Source organism: Triticum urartu, chromosome 4A (assembly GCF_056163025.1).
Source record: "Triticum urartu cultivar PI428250 chromosome 4A, HENAU_Tu73, whole genome shotgun sequence".
NCBI classification, from domain to species: domain Eukaryota; kingdom Viridiplantae; phylum Streptophyta; class Magnoliopsida; order Poales; family Poaceae; genus Triticum; species Triticum urartu.
The window spans coordinates 156,272,578-156,298,127 of record NC_141876.1 but is presented as its reverse complement, the minus strand read 5'-3'; the positions used below and the strand labels follow the sequence as shown (position 1 = coordinate 156,298,127).

Genomic DNA, 25,550 nt, shown 5'->3' with positions numbered 1-25,550 from the left:
AGCCCTGCTTTCCACCTAGCCGGTGCTTGCTGCCCCAATCAGCAAAGAGCCTTTACTGCTTTACATTGTAGCCACTTGACAAGTCGTCAGTACAGTACTTACGGTCGGGTGAGAAGAAGAAGGAAAAGCTTACAAAGTTCAGCGCCCAGTATATTATGTCTCTGAAGTTTTGACTCCGTCAAAGAAAAGATATCCACATTATCAGAAGCTTGTTTATGGGATTTATATGTCCAAGAAGAAGGTTGCACACTACTTCTCTGACCACTCCATTATAGTCATCAGCGACGCTCCATTGTCAGAGATTTTGAACAACAGAGATGCAACTGGTCGAGTGGCAAAGTGGGCGATTGAACTCCTTCCCTTAGATATCAAGTTCGAGGCAAATAAAGCTATCAAGTCCCAAGCAATAGCACATTTCCTCGCCAAGTGGATCGAACAGCAACTGCCGACTCAAGTTCACTCGGAGCACTTGACCATGTTCTTCGATGGTTCCAAGATGCTGAATGGTTTCGGTGCTGGGGTAGTACTGGTATCCCCCCGAGGAGAAAAGCTCAGATATGTCCTCAAGATTCACTTTGATTCCTCCAATAATGAAGCAGAATATGAAGCACTCTTATATAGGTTGCGTATGGCCATCTCACTCGGCGTCTGTCGCCTCATGGTCTATGGCGACTCAGATTTGGTAGTCAATCAAGTGATGAAGGAATGGGATATCAGAAGCCCAGCCATGACTGGCTACTGCAACGCAGTGAGGAAGTTGGAAAAGAAGTTCGAGGGGTTAGAGCTCCATCATATACCCCGACTGAAAAATCAAGCAGCCGATGATTTAGCAAAGATAGGATCCAAGAGAGAAGCCATTCCTAGCAATGTGTTTTTGGAGCACATTCACACACCGACAGTTCAAGAAGATCCTTTCACTGAAGAGCTCCCGCAGCCTAAGAGTGCGCAGATCCGACTGAAGTCGAGATCCCAGCCGTGGTCGACCTGATCATGGAGGTTTTGGTCATCACTCCTGACTGGACAGTGCCATACATTACATATATCCTTAGGAAGGAACTCCCAGAGGATGAAGAAGAGGCTCGATAGATCGTCCGTCGATCCAAGGCCTTTACTGTGATAAGAGGACAACTGTTCAGGGAAAGCGCAACCGGAGTCAGCCAGAAATGCATAACACCTGAAGAAGGTCGAGTGATTCTCAATGATATCCACTCGGGGACCTGTGGTCACCATGTGTCCTCTCGGACCATTGTGGCCAAAGCATACCGAGCGGGATTTTACTGGCCTCGAGCAAATGAGATGGCACAAGAAATAGTCGACAAATGTGAAGGTTGTCAGTTCTACTCCAACATGTCTCACAAGCCTGCGTCAGCCCTGAAAACCATTCAGCTCGTCTGGCCTTTTGCTGTTTGGGGATTGGATATGGTTGGACCTTTGAGGACTGGCAGGAGTGGATTCATTCATGTGCTTGTAGCAGCCGACAAGTTCACCAAATGGATTGAAGCCAAGCCTATCAAGAAACTTGATGCCAGTACTGCCGTCAGCTTTGTCAGAGAGATAACATTCAGATATGGTGTTCCCCACAACATCATCACTGACAACGGATCAAACTTTGATTCTGATGAGTTCAGGACTTTTTGTGCTTCACAAGGTACTCGAGTCGACTATGCCTCGCTCACTCACCCCCAGTCGAATGGACAGGCTGAAAGGGCCAATGGATTGATTCTCAAAGGACTGAAACCTCGACTGATGCGTGACCTCAAACACGCAGCAGGAGCCTGGGTTGATGAACTTCGATCAGTATTATGGGGATTGAGGACAACTCCCAATCGGTCGACTGGCAGAACCCCATTTTTCTTGGTTTATGGAGCCGAAGCCGTACTTCCGAGTGACTTGCTCCACAATGCACCCTGAGTCGAGCTTTTCACAGAGGGAGAAGCAGAACAAGCGCGACAAGATGCAGTTGACCTCCTTGAAGAAGAAAGAGAGATAGCCTTGATCCGATCAACCATTTATCAGCAAGATCTGCGTTGATTCCATGCCAGAAATGTGAGGGGTCGAGCATTTCAAGGGGGAGACTTAGTTCTCCGAGTGGATCAGCAGAAATCACACAAGCTTGCCCCCTCTTGGGAAGGCCCCTTCGTGGTCACCAGAGTGCTCCACAATGGAGCGTACCACCTTTACGACATCGAGCACAAGAAAGACGAGCCGCGCGCATGGAATGCAGAGCTGCTCCGCCCCTTTTATACTTAAACACTCAGTCTGCTGAGATGTAATAAAGAACACCTTTGTATTTTGTTTATAAAAGACAAGAGTTTTACAGTCTTCTAAAAAGATTGTCAATTGTTTACATATGTTTCTGAAATCCCCCAGTGGGTGGCTTAGCTGCAGTCAAGTACTTGCCTAAGTTTCAAAAAATCCTACCGAGTGATGAGCAAGTCTCTCACTCGGGGGCTTAGCTGCAGTCCAGTACTCGCCTAAGTTTAAAAAATCCTACCGAGTGATGAGTAAGTCTCTCACTCGGGGGCTTCGCTGCAGTCCGGTACTCGCCTAAGTTTCAAAAATCCTACCGAGTGGTGAGCAACCCTCCCACTCGGGGGCTTAGCTGCAGTCTAGTACTCGCCTAAGTTTCAAAAATCCTACTGAGTGGTGAGCAACCCTCCCACTCGGGGGCTTAGCTGCAGTCCAGTACTCGCCTAAGTTTCAAAAATCCTACCGAGTGGTGAGCAACCCTCCCACTCGGGGCTTAGCTGCAGTCCAGTACTTGCCTAAGTTTAAAAAATCTTACCGAGTGGTGAGCAACCCTCCCACTCGGGGGCTTAGCTGCAGTCCAGTACTCGCCTAAGGTTTAAAGTCCATCCCTATCCGCAAGGACAACGAAGTGCAGGTCGACTGCAACCTTCTCCTTCGGAGCTGCGCCACAAATACAATGTGCGCTTCATCCCTATCCGCAAGGATGACGAGGTGCAGGTTGACTGCAACCTTCTCCTTCGGAGCTGCGCTACAAATACAACGTGCGCTCCATCCCTATCCGCAAGGACGACGAGGTGCAGGTCGACTGCAACCTTCTCCTTCGGAGCTGCGCCACAAATACAACAGGCGCTATATCCCTATCCGCAAGGACGACGAGGTGCAGGTCGACTGCAACCTTGTCCTTCGGAGCTGCGCCACAAATACAACGCGTGCCCCATCCCCATCCGCAAGGACGACGAGGTGTAGGTCGACTGCAACCTTCTCCTTCAGAGCTGCGCCACAAATACAATATGCGCTCCATCCCTGTCCGCAAGGGCAACAAGATGCAGGTCGAACGATTATTCAGAGAAAAGAGCAAATTCCACTCGAAGGCAAATACAAGCATATTCAGAAATAAACCAAGTTCAGATAAATCCTAAAGTTCCGGAAGACGGATCAAAAGTATTCGAGCATCAAGCCTGAAGAAGTTTAACGGTTACACAATCACTCGACATTCCGAGGAAAATAAAGGTGGAGCATAATGTTTCTCGGTCACGCATCAGGAGAAGGACTGGCTGGGTCGCAGAAACTGTCAAGGTCTATGCTGTCTGCAATATGAGTGGCAGCTTCAAGGAAGGTGTCCATGAAGGACTGGAAAGTGTGTCTCTTTGTGTTAGCAACCTTGAGTTCCGCCAGCTTGTCTTCTTTGACGTCTTTGCAGTGCACTCGGATCAGGGACACCGCGACATCAGCGCCACAGCGAGCGGATGACTTCTTCCATTCTTGCACTCGGTCGGGGATTTGATTCAGTCGAGCCATCAGGGACTCGAGATCTTGAGATAGTTCCGCCTGAGGCCAGAGTTCAGCATCAACCCGAGTCATCGCCGTTTTCAGGCGGGCAAGATAAGCGTTGTCCATGCGAGATTCCAACCGTAGCACATTCATCGCAATGTCATCCTTGACTGGACAGTTTATGGGATCAAGACCCGTCTCGACCCGCCCAGTTTCCGCTTCAAAGTCTTGGCAAAACTCTGCATAGTCAAGTAAATGGTGAGTCGACGATATAATTAGACTTGATAGTTGACAGAAATAAGTCAGTCAATCATCAGTACCTTCAAGGTTTAAGACCAGCTTTGCAGCAAGCTGGCCCAGATAATACTCCAACTCGCCCTTCTTAACTTTGAGGCTCCCAACCTCGTCAGTCAGCTTGTCCTTGTCCTTATTCAGTTGCTCGACCTCCCGATTGGCATCAGAAACAGTAGTCTTTAGTTTGGAATTCTCTTCTTCTAACTTGCGACCTAAGCAAGCTTCTTGTCAGCAAGCGCATTTTTTTCTCGCGCTTCCTTCTGTGCAGCAGCAAGATCCAGATCCTTATTCTCCAAGGCCTGCTTCATTTTCTCTAAATAAATAACATTCTTCAGAAGGGCTTGGAGTTGACAGTTTTCACTACATACATCAGCTCGAGTGGAGTAACTCGGTAGAAAAAAAACGGAAATGAAAAGTGCCAGTAGCAGTAAGATAGACAGTTGATAATTGGTTACCTCCCATGGCAGCTACTTCATCGCGAGCAGTCTTGAGATTCTTTCTGGCCAGTTCCAGATCAAGGTTGAGGCTAATTTGTTGCTTGTTCAGTGTAGAGAGTTGAGCACCGAGATCACGAGATTTCTGCGGCCAACACATAAGACTTGTCAGTCGACTGAAATGAAAGACATCACTGCGACAGTTACTTCAAGACTACCATCGAATCAAACATTCGACGGCAGTCTCGGGGACTACACCCAGTGGGTGCACTTAGCGTGCCTCCACTAGTTTTGAAAAAAGAGAGAGAGAGGTTTAGATTCTCAGACCACAGTCGATTGCCCGCAGTCAACTATGGTCTCGGGGACTACACCCAGTGGGTGCACTCAGAGTGCCCCCACTAGTTCAAAGATTTAGCTCGAATCGATCCAAAGTGACCTATGCAATTTCAAAACAGCCACACCCCAGTGGGTGATCAGACGAGAAATTTGATCAATCGGAAATCGACTAACCTGGACATTGGTTTGCAGAGCAGCTCCGGCGTTGAAGGCCACCTGACTGGCCTCATGCACCACTTTCATTTGCCCCATCACAAGATTCAACCGAAGAAGAGCTTCCTTGGCAGCAGTCGATGGGTCATCCGGAGTTTGATACGCAGTGAAAAGCGATGCTGGTAGAGCAATCGGAGCAACCGCCGGATCTGAAGCGTGGAGTTGTATTGGTGCAACAGAAGTCTGAGCAGCTGATCCTGATGGGAAATTAGTCGACAGCGGGATAGCAAAGGTGACGTTGGTGTGAGCCAGGTCTGTCGACCGCTCGACTGCCATCCCAGGTGTCACGGTCGACTGAGGAACTTGGCCCTCAGGCGCTTTCCCGCCCAGTTCCTTGTCTTTCCTCTTCCTCCCCCTCAGCAGTACTTCTTCTTCATCGTCCGGGAGCACAACAACGTCCCGTGGAACTGCAATAAACAGAGAAAGTCGTACGGATAGCTGACAAACAATCCAGTCGTCCAAATAAATTCGAATCAGGCAGACTTACTGGCTTTGGAGGTAGTTGCGTCATCGGTTTCCTCATCGTCCGGGTTCTTGTCAATGTCCATGTCAGTCGCAGCTGAGGTCGGGCTGTAAAGGTTTCTCATCCACTTGGTCAGAACAAGAAAATACGGGAAGAACATTTACGCAGAAGCAACAGGAACGTCCATCTTGATTCTAGGCAAGGTCTTCTGAGCCTTCGAAGGATTGATCTTGGGCTGCTTGGTGACCTTCTCAGCCAATTCTGGAGTCGAAGACCGAGCGCGTTTTTTAGATGGAGCACTCGGCTCCACAGCTTGGCCCCGCCTGCCCACGGGATCATTGAGCTGCTTGGATCGACGTTCAGAACGAGGCGGTGAGTCGGCTACCTCCTTATCGCCCGACTCATCGCTCTCATCTTCATCATCGTCGGCTGGTGACTCCCACTCGCCACTCTCCTCCGCACTGTCCTCGCCCTCTTGGTCTTGCTCCAGAGCTTGTTCACCATTGGGCATTGAGTACATCTCCGTGTAAATCTACAAAACAAGGAAGCCGAATACAAGTCAGCCGGAACAAGAAACAGTCGGAAAACACGTCCAAAAAGCTCAGTTGTAATAACCAAACCTTATCTGGTTGGTTGTTGTTGCTGAAAGGGTTGACTCTCCTGGCGCCCCTAGGGTTGTCCTTGTTCCTGGTGATACCCCTCAGCCACTGAGCCACTGTTTTGGCCGCCACCTCCTCCGGATGAACCCGAGCAGTGTCACCAGCCCCGGAATACATCCACATGGAGTGGTCGCGAGCTTGGAGTGGTTGGATATGCCGACTCTGGAACACCTCTAGCAGATCCATGCCGGTGACTCCTTGGTTGATCAATTGAACTACTCTCTCGACTAGCATGCATGTCTCCGCCTTCTCCATGGCAGTAACTTTCAACGAAGATGGAGTTTGGACACGATTGAAAGAGAAAGGAGGAAGCCCAGTCGACTGGCCCGGAGTCGCGATATCCTGGCAGTAGAACCAGGTCGACTGCCAGCCTCTGACTGATTCCGGGAGAGTCATCAAAGGGAAGGAACTCCTCTTCCTCTTCTGAATACCCAGACCCCCACACATCTGGATAACGTGGGTTTTATCATCGTTCGAGTTCATTTTCTTCACCGTTTGGGAGCGGATGGTAAAGATGTGCTTGAAAAGACCCCAGTGCGGTCGACACCCCAAGAAATTTTCGCACATGGATATGAATGCAGCGAGATACGTGATAGTGTTGGGAGTAAAATGATGGAGTTGGGCCCCAAAGAAATTCAGGAAACCTCGAAAGAAGGGATGCGGAGGAAGCGAGAAGCCGCGGTCGATATGAGTGGCGAGCAGAACGCACTCACCCGGTCGCGGCTGCGGCTCCGTTTCCCCGTCCGGCAGCCGCGCGGACTCATGGTCGATCAACCCTAACTCGGCCATATCGTCCAAGTCTTCCTGTCAAAGCAAAGATCGGATCCAATCTCCCTAGATCCAACCCGACGGCAGCCCCGAGCGCGATGAAGACCCCCGATTCGTCTTCTTGCTTTTCGCCACCCCGTCGCCTTCTTCGCGCGTTCCAGTGCCGCCGTTTTCTCCTTCCCCATGGCGGCGGAGCGGTGACGTCGAGAGTGGAGAAGCCGGATGGGGTGAAAGAGCAAGAGGAAAAAGAAGGAGAATGGGCACGCACAGTGCGGACGCCTCGGTCTCGCCGCTTTTAAAGGCCCACTTCCGAGTGGCTGACGCATGGGTCTGGGCGATCCTGTCAAATCTCTCAACAGTCACATGCGGGATATGTGGCGAAAAAGGTGGCGTGGAAATTGAAATGCCCTGTTTATCCACTCCGCTTACCATGGCGCGCTTCTACCGAAATTTCGAAACCCGCGAAATCCGGGATCATCTGCAACTGATCACGCCAAAGATTTCGCATCAAAGATGACACTAGACAGGCGACATTATAAAACCAATTGGTAATTTCTGAATCGATCAAGGCGACTGAAACAAAGCCGAAAGTTCCCACACTGGCCTCCATTCAGAGATGAACTCTTGAGAAAGGCAAGAGTCAGGGCAAGATCAACTTGAACCTTCTTTTCACTCGGACCTCAATCCATTCGGGGGCTAATGATGAGGACATGGACCTGGGGTATGGTAATAGGCCCGACCTATACGTCCTACCTAAGGTCCTTGTTTTAGAAGCAAAGAAGTTAAAGAGTAAACAGGGAGGATCCAATGAAGGTGTCGAGTGCAATCCACTCGACCTACCCTTCACTCGGAGACTCCTTCTTCTTTGAGTCACTCGACTACTCAACCATTCGACCATGTAAAAGACCACTCAACGTACAAGAAGACCTAAAGCCGCTCTACGCAGCAATGGTCGGGCATTTACTCGTATATTTAATGATCATTTATAGCACTTTATTACAGACGTTACCTGTAACGCTCTCTCTTAATGTACATTGAACCCTGTGTAACGGAGGGGAGCAGGGGTCCTGGCGCACTCTATATAAGCCACCCTCCTCCTCTGGAACAGGGGTTCACATCTTTGTAAACAGACACACACATAATCCAATCGACCGCCTCAGGGCACCGAGACGTAGGGCTGTTACTTCCTCCGAGAAGGGCCTGAACTCGTAAAACTCGTGTGTACAACTACTCCATAGCTAGGATCTTGCCTCTACATCCCTACCCCCTATTCTACTGTCAGACTTAGAACCACGACACTGACCACAGTCCTTTGTCGCTGGACTGCTCGCCGATGCCGCCAGCGCATCACCGCTTCCGCTTCGAGGACTTCTGGACGCGCATGGACGGGTTCCATGACATCTTGGAGGCTGCTTGGCAGTCTGTGAGCAACGCCGACCCCTTCCACCGCCTTATGCTGCGCATGCAGGCGACCGCGCGCAGGCTCACAAGCTGGAGCGCCAAAATGGTGGGTAACGTGCGGCTTAAGCTAGCGATCTCCCGGGAGCTTCTCCTATGGTTTGACACCATGCAAGACCATCGAGCCCTGTCTCCTCACGAGGATTGGCTACGCCGGCAAATCAAGGCCTCCTACCTCGGACTCGCCTCTCTCGAGCGGACTATTGCCCGACAGCGCTCCTACCTCGCCTCCCTCAAGGAGGGCGACACCAACATGTACTTCTTGCACCGATAGTGCACCTATCGGCGGCAAAAGAACAGGATCCACAGCCTTATGGTGGACGGGCAGGTGATCACGGGCCCCTGTGACATGGCTGCGGCGGCGTACGAGCACTTTGATGGCCTCCTTGGCTCCACGCCTCCCCGCGAGTGCTCCTTGGGCCTTGATGCGTTGATCACGCCCGTCGTCTTGGACGACCTCGAGGCCCCCTTCGACATCAAGGAGATATGGAACGCCTTGAAGCGTCTGGCCACACGCAAGGCCCCTGGTCCTAACGGCTTCACCGCTGAGTTCCTTCGCGCGTGCTGGCCCATCATCCGACAGGATCTCTTGGCTGTCTTTCAGCAGCTTTACGAGCTGATAGGGCGCGGCTTCAGCTGCCTCAACCAGGCGCTCCTCACGCTGCTCCCGAAGCGCGCGGATGCCAGAGGCCTCGGCGATTACCGGCCCATTAGCCTGATCCACCTCGTCGCCAAGATCTTTGCAAAGGTCCTCTCGCTCCACCTCGCGCCCAAGCTCAACGCCCTTGTCAGCGCCAGCCAAAATGCGTTCATCCCGGGATGAAGCCTGCACAACAACTACGTCCTTCTGCGGCAGTCCGCCCGCATGCTACATCATCTCGGCGCACTGCATGCCCTACTCAAGCTGGACCTAACCCGCACATTTGACTCGATTAGCTGGCCATTCCTCTTCGACGTCCTACGCCAATATGGTTTTGGCACTCGATTCTTGGGCTAGCTTGCGGTCCTACTCTCGTCGGCAAGCTCCAAGGTGATCATGAACGGCGAGCCTGGACCACCCATTTGGCACCGTCAAGGTTTACAGCAAGGCGACCCTGTGTCACCCCAGCTCTTTGTCCTCGCGGTGGACACGCTTGGCCGCCTGCTTCGTCGCGCCGCTGAGCTGGGCATCCTGCAGCAGCTGCATCCCCGACGCCCGATCCCCTCTGTCTTGCCGTACGCGCACGACGTGATCTTGTTCTGCCACCCCACGCCGAGCGACACATCCGCCATCAGGAGCATCTTGCAGCTCTTCGGGCGCGCCTCAGGCCTCCATGTCAACTTCGCGAAGAGCTTCGCCACCCTGATCCGAGGCAACAGGGAGGACGCCGCACCGGCCCTTGACGTGCTGGGCTGCCCCGTCATTGAGATGCCGCTCACCTACCTGGGCATCCCGCTCATGTTGAAGAGGTCCACTGCCTCCCAGCTTCAGCCCGTAATCGATAGGGCCGCCGGCATGCTGCCTTGCAGGAAGGCGTATCTCATGAACAAGGCGGTCCGCCTCACGCTCATCAAGGTGGTCCTCGCGGCGATCCCTATCCATCAGCTACTCGTGCTTGCCCCACCAAAGAAGACCCTGAAGGCGCTCGAGAAGATCCAGAGGGGCTTCCTTTGGGATGGGCGTGCGGAGGCCAATGGCGGCAATTGCCATGTCAACTGGCAGGGCGCCTCTAGGCCGACCTCTCTTGGCGGACCTAGCATGCGCGACCTGGCACGCACAAGCCTTGTGCTCCGCACACGATGGCTTTTGTTCAGTTGTACGGACCTAGGTCGGGCATGGGCTGGGCTTGACCTGCAGTTCAGCGATGAGGAGCACGCATTCTTCTTCGCCTCCACCACCATGGTGGTCGGGAACGGTGCGCAAGCCCTTTTCTGGGAGGACCGGTGGATTGATGGGCGCTCCATCCACGAGATCATGCCATGCCTATAAGCGTGCATCCCCAAGTGCCGCCGCAAGCTTCGAACTATGGCGAGTGATACGTCTTCAACGTATCTATAATTTTTGATTGCTCCATGCTATATTATCTACTGTTTTGAATGTTTATGGGCTTTATTATACACTTTTATATCATTTTTGGGACTAACCTATTAACCCAGAGCCCAGTGCCAGTTTCTGTTTTTACCCTGTTTTAGGGTTTCGAAGAAAAGGAAAATCAAACGGAGTCCAATTGACCTGAAACTTCACGGAACTCATTTTTGAAAGGAAAGAAGCCTAGAAGACTTGGAGTGCATGTCGGGGGATCAGCGAGGAGGTCACGAGGCAGGGGGGGTGCGCCCACCCCCTGGGCGCGCCCTCCACCCTCGTGATCCCCTCGTGGCCCCCCTGACGTACTTCTTCCGCCTATATATCTCCGTATACCCTAAAACATCAAGGAGCACAATAGATCGGGAGTTCCGGTGCCAGAAGCCTCCGTAGCTACTGAAAGCCAATCTAGACCCATTTCGGCACCCTGCCGGAGGGGGCAATCCTTCTCCGGTGGCCATCTTCATCATCCTGGTGCTCTCCATGATGAGGAGGGAGTAGTTATCCCTCGGGGCTGAGGGTATGTACTAGTAGCTATGTGTTTGATCTCTCTCTCTCGTGTTCTTGAGGTGATACGATCTTGATGTATCGCGAGCTTTGCTATTATATTTGGATCCTGTGATGTTTCTTCCCCCCTCTACTCTCTTTTAATGAACTGAGTTTCCCCTTTGGAGTTATCTTATCGGATTGAGTCTTTAAAGATTTGAGAACACTTGATGTATGTCTTGCCGTGCGTATCTGTGGTGACAATGGGATATCACGTGATTCACTTGATGTATGTTTTGGTGATCAACTTGCGGGTTCCGCCCATGAACCTATGCATAGGGGTTGGCACATGTTTTCGTCGTGATTCTCCGATAGAAACTTTGGGGCTCTCTTTGAGGTCCTTTGTGTTGGTTGAATAGATGAATCTGAGATTGTGTGATGCATATCGTATAATCATACCCACGGATACTTGAGGTGACATTGGAGTATCTAGGTGACATTAGGGTTTTGGTTGATTTGTGTCTTAAGGTGTTATTCGAGTATGAACTCTAGGGATGTTTGTGGCACTTATAGGAATAGCCCAACGGATTGATTGGAAAGAATAACTTTGAGGTGGTTTCGTACCCTACCATAATCTCTTCGTTCGTTCTCCGCTATTAGTGACTTTGGAGTGACTCTTTGTTGCATGTTGAGGGATAGTTATGTGATCCAATTATGTTAGTATTGTTGAGAGGACTTGCACTAGTGAAAGTATGAACCCTAGGGCTTATTTCCTATCATTGCAATACCGTTTACGCTCACCTTTATCATTAGTTACCTTGCTGTTTTTATAATTTCAGATTACAAATACCTTTATCTACTATCCATATTGCACTTGTATCACCATCTCTTCGCCGAACTAGTGCACCTATACAATTTACCATTGTATTGGGTGAGTTGGGGACACAAGAGACTCTTTGTTATTTGGTTGCAGGGTTGCTTGAGAGAGACCATCTTCATCCTACGCCTCCTACGGATTGATAAACCTTAGGTCATCCACTTGAGGGAAATTTGCTACTGTCCTACAAACCTCTGCACTTGGAGGCCCAACAACGTCTACAAGAAGAAGGTTGTGTAGTAGACATCAAGCTCTTTTCTGGCGCCGTTGCCGGGGAGGCTAGTGAAGGTATATCTTTAGATCTTGCAATCGAATCTTTCTGTTTCTTGTTTTAGCACTAGTTTAGTTTATAAAAGAAAACTACAAAAAATAATGGAATTGAGTGAAACTCCTATGCTTCACCTTTTTATATCTTTCGTGAGTATGATGGAAAGGAAAATTGTGCTCATGTACTAGAAGAAGAAATCTATAAAATGTTTGGCACTAAATCTTTGAATGATGAGCATGATTGCAATGTTGTTAGTATGGATTCTTTGAATACCCATGATGCTAATGATGATTGCACTAGTTATGATGAAAATGCCTCCTATAAACATGTTAATTTTTGTGGAGTGCATGTTTGCAAGTACACACCAAATAGGGAAGATAGATATTGCAAGGGGCATAAGTACTTAGAAACCAAATTTTTGCAAGAAGAGCTAGATGAATGTGCTGAAAAGTTAAGATATCTTACCCATACTTGCGAACTTTGCAATGAACATGGTCATTTAAATATCAAATGCAAATTGTTTCATGACCGTATCGTGTCCCAAAATTGTGATGACTTGATTTCCCTTGCACATCATAATGAACTTAGTTTGCTCTTGGGTTATGAAGAAATTAAACGTATAACTGAGGGTATTCCAAAATTTAATCCCGATAAACTTCTTGGTTTTGATCTAGAGAATATTTATATGTATTGTGCGGTGAATTGCATTGAAAATCCTTATATTGCCAATTACATGAAGAAAGGAAAACAAATAGGAGATGAAGAGAATACTAATGAAAGGGAAGAGACTTCCCAATATCCTCCTATTATTTCTTATGATGAATCAGGTAACGAGGAGGAGCCTTCTATTCAACCAATCTCATTAATAAGGAGCTCCAAAAAGATGATTGAACCCACACATGAGGTGAAGAAGAAGAAAAGAAAAAGGAAGAGAGGTAAAAAGGTATCGCTCCCAAATAAAGTTGCTCCTATTATTGCTGTACCTCATGAAAATGAAGATGATACACTTGATGATGATCTCGTTATGCCTATTGCTTGTTGTGATGATTATGATTGGGAAGATAATGATACTTCTTATGATCTTGAAAATCTTTTTGGCACTTGCTTGGAAGGATATAATAATTGCTATACTATTGGTGCTATCCATACAATTAATGATGAGAGTGATTATGCTTATGATATGAAAAGCCCAAGCTTGGGGAAGCTATGTTTGATGAGGATGACATATTTGAGAATATATTTGCTGCAATTAATGTTTGTCCCAAGCTTGGGGATGCTATGCTTAATGAAGATGATATTTTTAGCCTCTCAAGTTTTGATATGCAAAGTTGTTATGATGATAGCATGCCTCCTACTTATGATAATTATTGTGATAATACATATGCTATAAAAAGTAGTAATGATTATATTTATAAAACTTGTCATGATTATGGTTACCCATTTTCTGAACATTACTCTTTTAATGTGGAAACAATTTATTGTATTCAAGTCTCTTATGATACTCCCACTATTCCGAATGGGAAGAATTTTGCTTATGTGGAGGGTAGTAAATTTTCTATGCTTGTAGATCATGAAAATAATGCTTTAGGTGCTGGTTATATTGTTGAATTCGTTCATGATTCTACTGAAAATTATTATGAGGGAGGAACATATGTTTGTAGGAATTGCAATAATATCAAGTTTCCTCTCTATGTGCTTAAAGTTTTGAAGTTATACTTGTTTTACCTTCCTATGCAAGTTGATTCTTGTTCTCATAAGTTGTTTGCTCACAAAATCCCTATGCATAGGAAGTGGGTTAGACTTAAATGTGCTAGTCATATTCTTCATGATGCTCTCTTTATGTTTCAATTCTTATCTTTAATGTGAGCATCATTGAAATCATCATGCCTAGCTAGGGGCATTAAACGATAGCGCTTCTTGGGAGGCAACCCAACTTTATTTTTGTTCTTTGATTTTTGATCCTGTTTAGTAATAAATAATTCATCTAGCCTCTGTTTAGATGTGGTTTTATGCTTTTAATTAGTGTTTGTGCCAAGTAGAACCTTTGGGAAGACTTGGGGAAAGTCTTGTTGATCATGCTGTAAAAAACAGAAACTTTAGCCCTCACGAGAATTGATGCCATTTTTATTTGGAGAGTGCTATTTAGTTAATTATTTTTTCAGATGATTAATAGATAAATTCTTCAGGTCCAGCAATTTATTTTAGAATTTTTGGGATTCCAGAAGTATACGTTTGATCCAGATTACTACAGACTGTTCTGTTTTTGACAGATTCTGTTTACTATGTGTTGTTTGCTTATTTTGATGAATCTATGAGTAGTATCGGAGGGTATGAACCATAGATAAGTTGGAATACAGTAGGTTTAACACCAATATAAATAAAGAATGAGTTCATTACAGTACCTTGAAGTGGTTATTTATTTTCTTATACTAACGGAGCTTACGAGTTTTCTGTTAAGTTTTGTGTTGTGAAGTTTTCAAGTTTTGGGTAAGGATTCGATGGACTATGGAATAAGGAGTGTCAAGAGCCTAAGCTTGGCGATGCCCGAGGCACCCCCAAGGTAATATTCAAGGATAGCCAAGAGTCTAAGCTTGGGGATGCCCCGGAAGGCATCCCCTCTTTCGTCTTCGTTCATCGATAACTTTTCTTGGAGCTATATTTGTATTTACCACATGATATGTGTTTTGCTTGGAGCGTCAATTTATTTTGTTAGGATTTGCTTGATATTATTTAGAACAATTTTTTGCATCTTTTATTCCAATAAAAGTGGCATTGATAGTCTTTACTATGCCTATGTTACAAGTCCACATGTTCCTGTTTGAAAACAGAAAGTTTACCGCTGTTGCAATAATTCTCTAGAAAAGTCAGAATGTGATAAAATGTTGAAACCTTTTGCATATTAAGCTCTGATAAATTTACTACAGTGGTAATTTTCTTTCATAATTTTTGGATCTAGGTAAGTATGGATGTTGCTGCATTCTTTATAGACTATCCTGTTTAGGCAGATTGCTGTTATGTTTGCATTGTTTGCATATGTTTGCTTCTTTAATGATTCTATTTGAGGATAGGACTATTAAATATGCAGAGGCATTTAGTCTGCAATGTTGAATAATAATTTTTAGTTATTTGCTACAGTAGAGTATGATAAGGTTTTGGCAATGGTTTATACTAACTTATCTCACGAGTCCTTGTTGAGTTTTGTGTGGATGAAGCTTTTGAGGTTTAGGGAGACCGTGATATGAGAGGAATTAAGGAGACACAAAGGCTCAAGCTTGGGGATTCCCAAGGCACCCCAAGACAATATTTCAAGAAGTCTCAAGCATCTAAGCTCGGGGATGCCCCGGTTGGCATCCCACCTTTCTTCTTCAACAACTATCAGTTAGTTTCGGTTGATCCTAAGTTTTTGCTTCTTCACATGATGTTTGCTATTCTTAGATGTCATTTTATTTAGTTTTGCTTGCTGTTTAAATAAAGTATCAATGTATGAAATTATTGAATGGGAGAGTCTTCACATAGTTGCACAATTATTCGACTACTCATTGATCTTCACTTATATCTTTCGGAGTAGTTTGTCATTTGCTCTAGTGCTTCATTTATATCTTTTAGAGCATGGTGGTAGTTTTATTTTGAAGAAATAGATGAACTCTCATGCTTCACTTAGATTATTTTTAGAGTCTTAAATAGCATGGTAATTTTCTTAAAATCCTAATATGCTAGGTATTCAAGAATAATAAAATTCTCTTATGAGTGTGTTGAATACTAAGAGAAGTTTGATACTTGATGATTGTTTTGAGATATGAGGATGGTAATATTAGAGTCATGCTAGTTGAGTAGTTGTGAATTTGAGAAATACTTGTGTTGAAGTTTGTGATTCCCGTAGCATGCACGTATGGTGAACCGTTATGTGATGAAGTCGGAGCATGATTTATTTATTGATTGCCTTCCTTATGAGTGGCGGTCGGGGACGAGCGATGGTCTTTTCCTACCAATCTATCCCCCTAGGAGCATGCGCGTAGTACTTTATTTCGATAACTAATAGATTTTTGCAATAAGTATGTGAGTTCTTTATGACTAATGTTGAGTCCATGGATTATACGCACTCTCACCCTTCCACCATTGCTAGCCTTTCTAGTACCGCGCAACTTTCGCCGGTACCATAAACCCACCATATACCTTCCTCAAAACAGCCACCATACCTACCTATTATGGCATTTCCATAGCCATTCCGAGATATATTGTCATGCAACTTTCCACCGTTCCGTTTATTATGACACACTCCATCATTGTCATATTGCTTAGCATGATCATGTAGTTCACATAGTATTTGTGGCAAAGCCACTGTTCATAATTCTTTCATACATGTCACTCCTGCATCATTGCACATCCCGGTACACCGCCAGAGGCATTCGTATAGAGTCATATCTTGTTCTAAGTATCGAGTTGTAATTCTTGAGTTGTAAGTAAATAAAAGTGTGATGATCATCATTATTAGAGCATTGTCCCAATGACGAAAGGATGATGGAGACTATGACTCCCCCACAAGTCGGGATGAGACTTCGGACGAAAATAAATAAAAGAGGCAAAAGAAGCCCAAATAAAAAAAGAGAGAAAAGAGGCCCAAAAAAAAGAGAAGGCCCAAATAAAAAAATAAAAAAATGAGAGAAAAAGAGGGAAGGGGCAATGCTACTATCCTTTTACCACACTTGTGCTTCAAAGTAGCACCATGATCTTCATGATAGAGAGTCTCCTATGTTGTCACTTTCATATACTAGTAGGAATCTTTCATTATAGAACTTGGCTTGTATATTCCAATGATGGGCTTCCTCAAAATGCCCTAGGTCTTCATGAGCAAGCAAGTTGGATGCACACCCACTTAGTTTCTTTTTGAGCTTTCATACATTTATAGCTCTAGTGCATCCGTTGCATGACAATCCCTACTCACTCACATTGATATCTATTGATGGGCATCTCCATAGCCCATTGATACGCCTAGTTGATGTGAGACTATCTTCTCCCTTTTTGTCTTCTCCACAACCACCATTTTATTCCACCTATAGTGCTATATCTATGGCTCACGCTCATGTATTGCGTGAAGATTGAAAAAGTTTGAGAACATCAAAAGTATGAAACAATTGCTTGGCTTGTCATCGGGGCTGTGCATGATTTAAATATTTTGTGTGGTGAAGATAGAGCATAGCCAGACTATATGATTTTGTAGGGATAGCTTTCTTTGGCCATGTTATTTTGAGAAGACATGATTACTTAGTTGGTATGCTTGAAGTATTATAATTTTTATGTCAATATGAACTTTTGTCTTGAATCTTTTGAATCTGAATATTCATACCACAATTAAGAAGAATTACATTGAAATTATACCTCAAAAATTCTATTTTTATCATTTACCTACTCGAGGACGAGCAGGACTTAAGCTTGCGGATGCTGATACGTCTCCAACGTATCTATAATTTTTGATTGCTCCATGCTATATTATCTACTATTTTGAATGTTTATGGGCTTTATTATTCACTTTTATATCATTTTTGGGACTAACCTATTAACCCAGAGCCCAGTGCCAGTTTTTACCCTGTTTTAGGGTTTTGAAGAAAAGGAAAATCAAACGGAGTCCAATTGACCTGGAACTTCACGGAACTCATTTTTGGAAGGAAAGAAGCCCAGAAGACTTGGAGTGCACGTCGGGGGATCAGCGAGGAGGTCACGAGGCAGGGGGCGCGCCCACCCCCTGGGCGCGCCCTCCACCCTCGTGAGCCCCTCGTGGCCCCCCTGACGTACTTCTTCCACCTATATATCTCCATATACCCTAAATCATCAAGGAGCACAATAGATCGGGAGTTCCGCTGCCAAAAGCCTCCGTAGCCACCGAAAGCCAATCTAGACCCATTCCGGCACCCTGCCGGAGGGGGCAATCCTTCTCCGGTGGCCATCTTCATCATCTTGGTGCTCTCCATGACGAGGAGGGAGTAGTTCTCCCTCGGGGCTGAGGGTATGTACCAGTAGCTATGTGTTTGATCTCTCTCTCTCATGTTCTTGAGGTGATACGATCTTGATGTATCGCGAGCTTTGCTATTATATTTGGATCCTGTGATGTTTCTTCCTCCCTCTACTCTCTTGTAATGAATTGAGTTTCCCCTTTGGAGTTATCTTATCAGATTGAGTCTTTAAAGATTTGAGAACACTTGATGTATGTCTTGCCGTGTGTATCTGTGGTGACAATGGGATATCACGTGATTCACTTGATGTATGTTTTGGTGATCAACTTGCGGGTTCCGCCCATGAACCTATGCATAGGGGTTGGCACATGTTTTCATCGTGATTCTCCGGTAGAAACTTTGGGGCACTCTTTGAGGTCCTTTGTGTTGGTTGAATAGATGAATCTGAGATTGTGTGATGCATATCGTATAATCATACCCACGGATACTTGAGGTGACATTGGAGTATCTAGGTGACATTAGGGTTTTGGTTGATTTGTGTCTTAAGTTGTTATTCGAGTACGAACTTTAGGGCTGTTTGTGACACTTATAGGAATAGCCCAACAGATTGATTGGAAAGAATAACTTTGAGGTGGTTTCGTACCCTACCATAATCTCTTCATTCGTTCTCCGCTATTAGTGACTTTCGAGTGACTCTTTGTTGCATGTTGAGGGATAGTTATGTGATCCAATTATGTTAGTATTGTTGAGAGGACTTGCACTAGTGAAAGTATGAACCCTAGGCCTTATTTCCTATCATTGCAATACCGTTTACGCTCACCTTTATCATTAGTTACCTTGCTGTTTTTATAATTTCAGATTACAAATACCTTTATCTACTATCCATATTGCACTTGTATCACCATCTCTTCGCCGAACTAGTGCACCTATACAATTTACCATTGTATTGGGTGTGTTGGGGACACAAGAGACTCTTTGTTATTTGGTTGCAGGGTTGCTTGAGAGAGACCATCTTCATCCTACGCTTCCTACGGATTGATAAACCTTAGGTCATCCACTTGAGGGAAATTTGCTACTGTCCTACAAACCTCTGCACTTGGAGGCCCAACAACGTCTATAAGAAGAAGGTTGTGTAGTAGACATCAGCGGGCGGCCTCTTCGCCAACCGATGGGCGCAAGACATCCAGGGCACCGTGGGAGTCCAGGAAATTGGGCAATACCTACAGCTTTGGCACAAGATCGAGCACACCACTCTCTCCGCCGAACCGGACCGCCTAAGCTGGAAGTGGAGTGCGAGCAGCGACTGCTCTGCTCGATCAGCCTACCCGGCCATGTTCCATGGCTCCGTCACCTGCAACACTTGGAAGCTCACCTGGAAGAGCTGGGTGCCGCCACGCGTCCGATTCTTCCATTGGCTTGCACACTTGGACCGATGCTGGATAGCGGACCGTCTCGCCCGCCGCGGCTTGCCACACCCCGCGCGCTGCCCACTCTGCGACCAGGCGCCCGAGACCATGAACCACCTCCTCCTCACATGCCCCTTCGCCCGGCAGACCTGGCACGAGACGCTCGGCTGGCTCCGGGCCCCATGCCCCCTTCCTGCCCATGAGCCCTCACTCAACGACTGGTGGCAATCCACGAGGCCGCTCGTGCCTAAGGCCATGCGCAAGGGCCTCGCCTCTGCAGTCTTGCTTGTCCCTTGGATGCTATGGAAGCACCGCAATGACTGCATTTTCAACCATGGCCGCCCTTCGGTTATGGAGCTGCTCACAAAGATCAAGGAGGAGGCCGCCCTTTGGGCTGCCGCTGGCGCGTTAGGCCCTAGAGCTATCATCACGCAAACCTGGGACGTTCATTGACTTCCATCCAGAGATGTAACCACCTCCTAGGAGGATTGTAACTATTTGCCCCTCTTTTCAATACAAAGAAACGCAAGCTCTTTTGCGTTTTCTCGAAAAAAACTTTCAGTTGTACATGAACAATGCAGATATGCTACATCAATGTATTCTATATGCAGATATGAACATGCAATGCAGATATGCTACATCAATGTATTCTATATGCAGATATGAACATGTCATGGATTTCCATATTCTCATTAGCTCCATAACAGTATTCTCAAGTAATTAATACACTACATAAATACATAATAGGCCTTACATTTAGGCAAAATGTATGATAATTCAATCCACATTGAATTAGATAATTACAGTACATTTTGTTTGTTTAGAAATGAAGGCACAATCAATTATAATTAAGCATTATATGAAACACAAAAACTAAAACTGGCATTGTACTAACATGGTGGCACCTAGTCAATCACCCCTATAAGGATAGTAAGCACGAGGACATGCTACTTCAAAACATCTTTCAGCATTGTACAATTGTTTTTTACAAGCACTCATGAGAGTTAAAATATACATCCATGCAAAGTCTCTTTGCAGCATTGTGACAAGAGTGGCACCTGCAGTAGGAAAACATATGCAGTTTTAAGAACTATATGGTATGGCAATTTTATAACACGATAAAATCAATGTAAAAATTAACAGACCCTATAATTAAACTGGATCTAAATGAATTTGATCAGACTTTAGATAAATTTTCTTGATAATCTATTCCAAATGTGTAGACAACGTCCTAATACAAGTACATTAGCAGGGTAAATCCCAAGCTTTCATAGAGCACTGGCGCCATTTCAGGTCGGGATCTACCGGTTTAATTAGTTTTAGTTGGTCATGATGATCGCCAAACTAACTTAAAGCAGAAGAGAATTGATTACAGATAGTATATTAATAATAATGTCAGACTTCTGAATTTTGGTTATCATTTACCCTATTCTCATAGTGTTATAAATTCAGACTAAAATATTCGTTACGTCCGGGATGACGCTGATTATCATCAGTGTTCATTTGGTTGGTTATTCATATGCAATGAATCTCTGAATTGGTTTGTTACAAATTTTGTGAAAATGCACATGCACCAAATCGTGAAGAAAATGCAAGGCGGAAATGATTCAATGGGCTGGTTACCAGCAAGGCAACTAACGCCTTATGTCACTTTTCTTCAGCAGAATCCTCCTCGCCTTCCATCACGACATCAGAACAACGAACATGTACTAGTGCTTGAACAAGATGACCTGAGTAGTGGGCTAGTGGCACAACTCATCAGGTGATGCTCTCACAAGTTTCAACCTTGTGAAGATAAAAGAAAGAAAGGTCATGATCGTGCGGTACTTTTGCAGTGCAGCTGCATGATCACTTAGATGTGTGAGATTCTTGTGCAAATTACTGTCATCAACTAATAGATCATATGGCTCCTAGGATGAATCATTAAATATGCAAAGACCTAGTATCACACATCAGTTTAACAAGAGAAAAAGTATACACATAGAGTCATGAGGGACATGAGAACAGAACGGCAATTCCAGCCATAGCCATCAGAATTCAGAATTTGGTGCACCGCGTATGAAACCTGATGAATAGGGGCCTCAGATGCGTCTTGCGGCGTGTTGTGCGGTGGTTTGTTTGCATGAGGCAGATCATGAGAGAAGGCAGGGAAGTTTTCCTTGGCAGAACATTTAATCAAGAGCGTTGATTTGTGTGATAGACCTTTGATGTAATATAAAATGTTGGATGTGATTTAGTGGGATTGATCAAACGTCTCTGGTACTTCCGTGTACACTTTCTGGGGTGATTTTAGGGGAACTCATGTTTGCTTTTTTAATAGTAGTGTAGATGCTTTACAAAGGTCACTTCCCACCTTCTCTCACATTAACAAATGACGCACAACTAAAGAGTTCCCTTTTTCATAGATTCGTGTTTTTTCAAAACGTTTGATCTCTTGAACCGTGCGTCCAAGTTACGAACCGTTTTCACTTGGATTTCTTGCGTCGATATTTTCAAAAGTAGATTCATGTTAATAGATTTTGACGAAGATCTGTGTTAAAAGGTTTGTGTCGTGTCGGCCTTAAGGCCAACTCCAACGTGCCGATGCAAATGGACACAAAATTTGTCCATTTTTCTTTGTTCGGGTCGGCTGTAGAGGCGGCGGCCGCTCTTATCCACGCCAATCTGTGCGGTGCGCCCAACCGCTGACCTATTTGGTACGTCTGGCTCGGTTTTTTTCCAAACAAACATATTTTGATCATGAAAACATTGCTGGATTGCACATTTAAAGCTAGAATTCATGGCAGTCTACAAAACAATCACATCTCCATCATAGTTTTTTCATCTCTTGCAAAATAAAGATAAAATTCATGTCGGTAACAAAATAATCGTGTCTAGGACGTAGTTCATGCATCTTGGCCAATTATGATCACGCATCTAGCTCGAGCATTTCCTTCTACTTCATCTCAAATAAAACCCTTCTTCTTGGGGTCTTGCACATGTCGGCCACCATGATCTCCACTTTCTTCATGATTAGGGCGAGCTTTATCTCATTTGATCGTGACCAGGCATTGGTCTCACCAAACTTGAGCCTTCCTTGCCTCCTCCTTCTCTAGGAACTTCCTCTCTTCCCTCTTAATTGCCATCTCCTTTGGGTCCGCTTCAAAGTTTATTGAAGGCAAGTGTCGAAGCACCTTGGAATTGGTCTTCCCTCTCGACCGCTTCTCACTTTCACTTGGCTCAATGACCGATGAAGTCCCCCACCTTTCTTTTTGAAGGAAATATGCCCTAGAGGCAATAATAAAGTTGTTATTTATATTTCCTTATATCATGATAAATGTTTATTATTCATGCTAGAATTGTATTAACCGGAAACTTAGTACATGTGTGAATACATAGACAAACAGAGTATCCCTAGTTTGCCTCTACTTGACTAGCTCGTTAATCAAAGATGGTTAAGTTTCCTAGCCATGGACATGTGTTGTCATTTGATGAACGAGATCACATCATTAGACAATGATGTGATGGACAAGACCCATCCGTTAGCTTAGCACTATGATCGTTTAGTTTATTGCTACAGCTTTCTTCATGACTTATACATGTTCCTATGACTATGAGATTATGCAACTCCCGAATACCGGAGGAACACCTTGTGTGCTATCAAACGTCACAACGTAACTGGGTGATTATAAATATGCTCTACAGGTGTCTCCGATGGTGTTTATTGAGTTGGCATAGATCGAGATTAGGATTTGAAACTCCGTGTTTCGGAGAGGTATCTCTAGGCCCTCTCGGTAATGCTCACCACTATAAGCCTTCCAAGCAAAGTGACTAATGAGTTAGTTGCGGGATGATACATATCCGAACGAGTAAAGAGACTTGCCAGTAACGAGATTGAACTAGGTATGATGATACCGACGATCGAATCTCGGGCAAGTAACATACCGATGAAAAAGGGAAGAACGTATGTTGTTATGCGGTTTGACTGATAAAGATCTTCGTAGAATATGTGGGAGCCAATATGAGCATCCAGGTTCCACTACTGGTTATTGACCGGAGATGAGTCTCGGTCATATCTACATAGTTCTCGAACCCGTAGGGTCCGCACGCTTAACATTCAATGACGATCGGTATTATGAGTTTATGTGTTTTGATGTACCGAAGGTAGTTCGAAGTCCCGGATGAGATCACGGACATGACGAGGAGTCTCAAAATGGTCAAGACATAAAGATTGATATATTGGAAGACTATATTCGGACACCGGAATAGTTCCGAGGTGTATCGGGTATTTTTCGGAGTATCGGGGGGTTACCGAACCCCCCCCCCCCAGGGGGGGGGGGGTTATTGGGCCTCATGGGCCTATTAGTTGAAGAGAGGAGGCAGGCCAAAGCTGGGCGCGTGCCCCCTAGCCCAAACCGAATTGGACTAGAGGGGCCGCCCCCCTTTCCTTCTCTCCTCCCTCATCTTCCCCCTTCTCCTTGTTGGAATTGGAAAGGGGCGGGGAATCCTACTTGGAGTAGGATTGCCCCCCCCATGGCGCGCCTCCTCCCCCTGGCCGGCCTCCTCCTCCCTCCCCCTTTTATATACGTGGGAGGGGGGCACCCCAAAGACACACCAAAGTTTCTCTTAGCCGTGTGCGGTGCCCCCCTCCACAGAAACACACCTCGGTCGTATCGTTGCAGTGCTTAGGCGAAGCCCTGCGCCGGTAACTTCATCATCACCGTGACCACACCGTCGTGCTGACGGAACTCTCCCTCAACCTCAGCTGGATCAAGAGTTCGAAGGATGTCACCGAGCTGAACGTGTGCAGATCGCGGAGGTGCCGTACGTTCGGTACTTGATCGGTTGGATCACGAAGTGAAAGGATCGAGAAGAGGTGTCTAGAGGGGGGTGAATAGACTCCTAACAAAGAAAAGTTGTAGTTTTTATTTTCTTCAAGTTAAGGTATAATTTTTAGCATAAGTTTAAACATTCACAATACATATCAAGCAAGCATGACAAGAGTATATAAGCAGCGGAAAGTAAAGCATGCAATTTGCAAGAATGTGAAGAGATGAGATTGGAGTGTGCAAACGCAATTGGAGACACGGAGATTTTTGGCATGGTTCCGATAGGTGGTGCTATCATACATCCATGTTGATGGAGAATTCAACCCACGAAGGGTAATGGTTGTGCGAGTCCACGGAGGGCTCCACCCACGAAGGGTCCACGAAGAAGCAACCTTCTCAATCCCACCATGGCCAATGCCCATGAAGGACTTGCCTCACTAGGGTAGATCTTCATGAAGTAGGCGATCTCCTTGCCCATACAAACTCCTTGGTTCAACTCCACAATCTTGACGGAGGCTCCCAAGTGACACCTAACCAATCTAGGAGACACCACTCTCCAAAAGGTAATAGATGGCGTGTTGATGATGAACGCCTTGCTCTTGTGCTTCAAATGATAGTCTCCCCAACACTCAACTCTATCTCTCGCTGATTTGGATTTGGTGGAAAGATGATTTGAGTGGAAAGCAACTTGGAGAAGGCCAGAGATCAAGATTCATATGGTTGGAATGGAATATCTTGACCTCAACACATGAGTAGGTGGTTCTCTCTCAGAAAATGTATGATGGAAGTGTAGGCATGTTCTGATGGCTCTCCTCACTAATGAAGAGTGGGTGGAGGGGTATATATAGCCTCCACACAAAATCTAACCATTACACACAAATCACCGAACTCGGTGGGAGCGAATCAGACAACTCGGTCGGACCGATTTTAGTTCATTATGTGACCGTTAGACATCTCAGTGGGACCGATATGATCAACTCGGTGGGACCGATGTGCTAGGGTTAGGGTAAAACCTCATCTCGGTTTGACCAATTACGCAAACTCGGTGTGACCGATTTTGGTAATAAGCAAAACAAAGAGTTGGTCAAGCAAACTGGGTGGGACCGATTGCATATCTCGGAGGGACTGAAATTATTGCAATAGGTAACAGAGAGTTTGCAAGCCCATCTCGGTGAGACTGAGATCCCATCGGTGAGACCAAATTGATTAGGGTTTGTGCCAGTGGCTATGTCAAGAGAACTCGGTGGTGCCGGATAGAAAGTTCCGGTGGGGCCGAGTTTGACTTTTTGGTTTGGGACATATGTGGATATGGGAAAGTGGTTGAGGGTT

At 45.8% G+C, this 25,550-nt stretch overlaps 1 protein-coding gene across 1 annotated transcript; it reads left to right on the top strand.

The window, feature by feature from the left end:
* Positions 1 to 19,338: 19,338 nt before the first annotated feature.
* LOC147975219 (uncharacterized) lies at positions 19,339 to 19,866 on the top strand. Its single transcript, XM_087520320.1, has one exon. The coding sequence runs from the start codon at positions 19,339 to 19,341 to the stop codon at positions 19,864 to 19,866; it is 528 nt and encodes a 175-aa protein (XP_087376446.1).
* Positions 19,867 to 25,550: the final 5,684 nt, after the last annotated feature.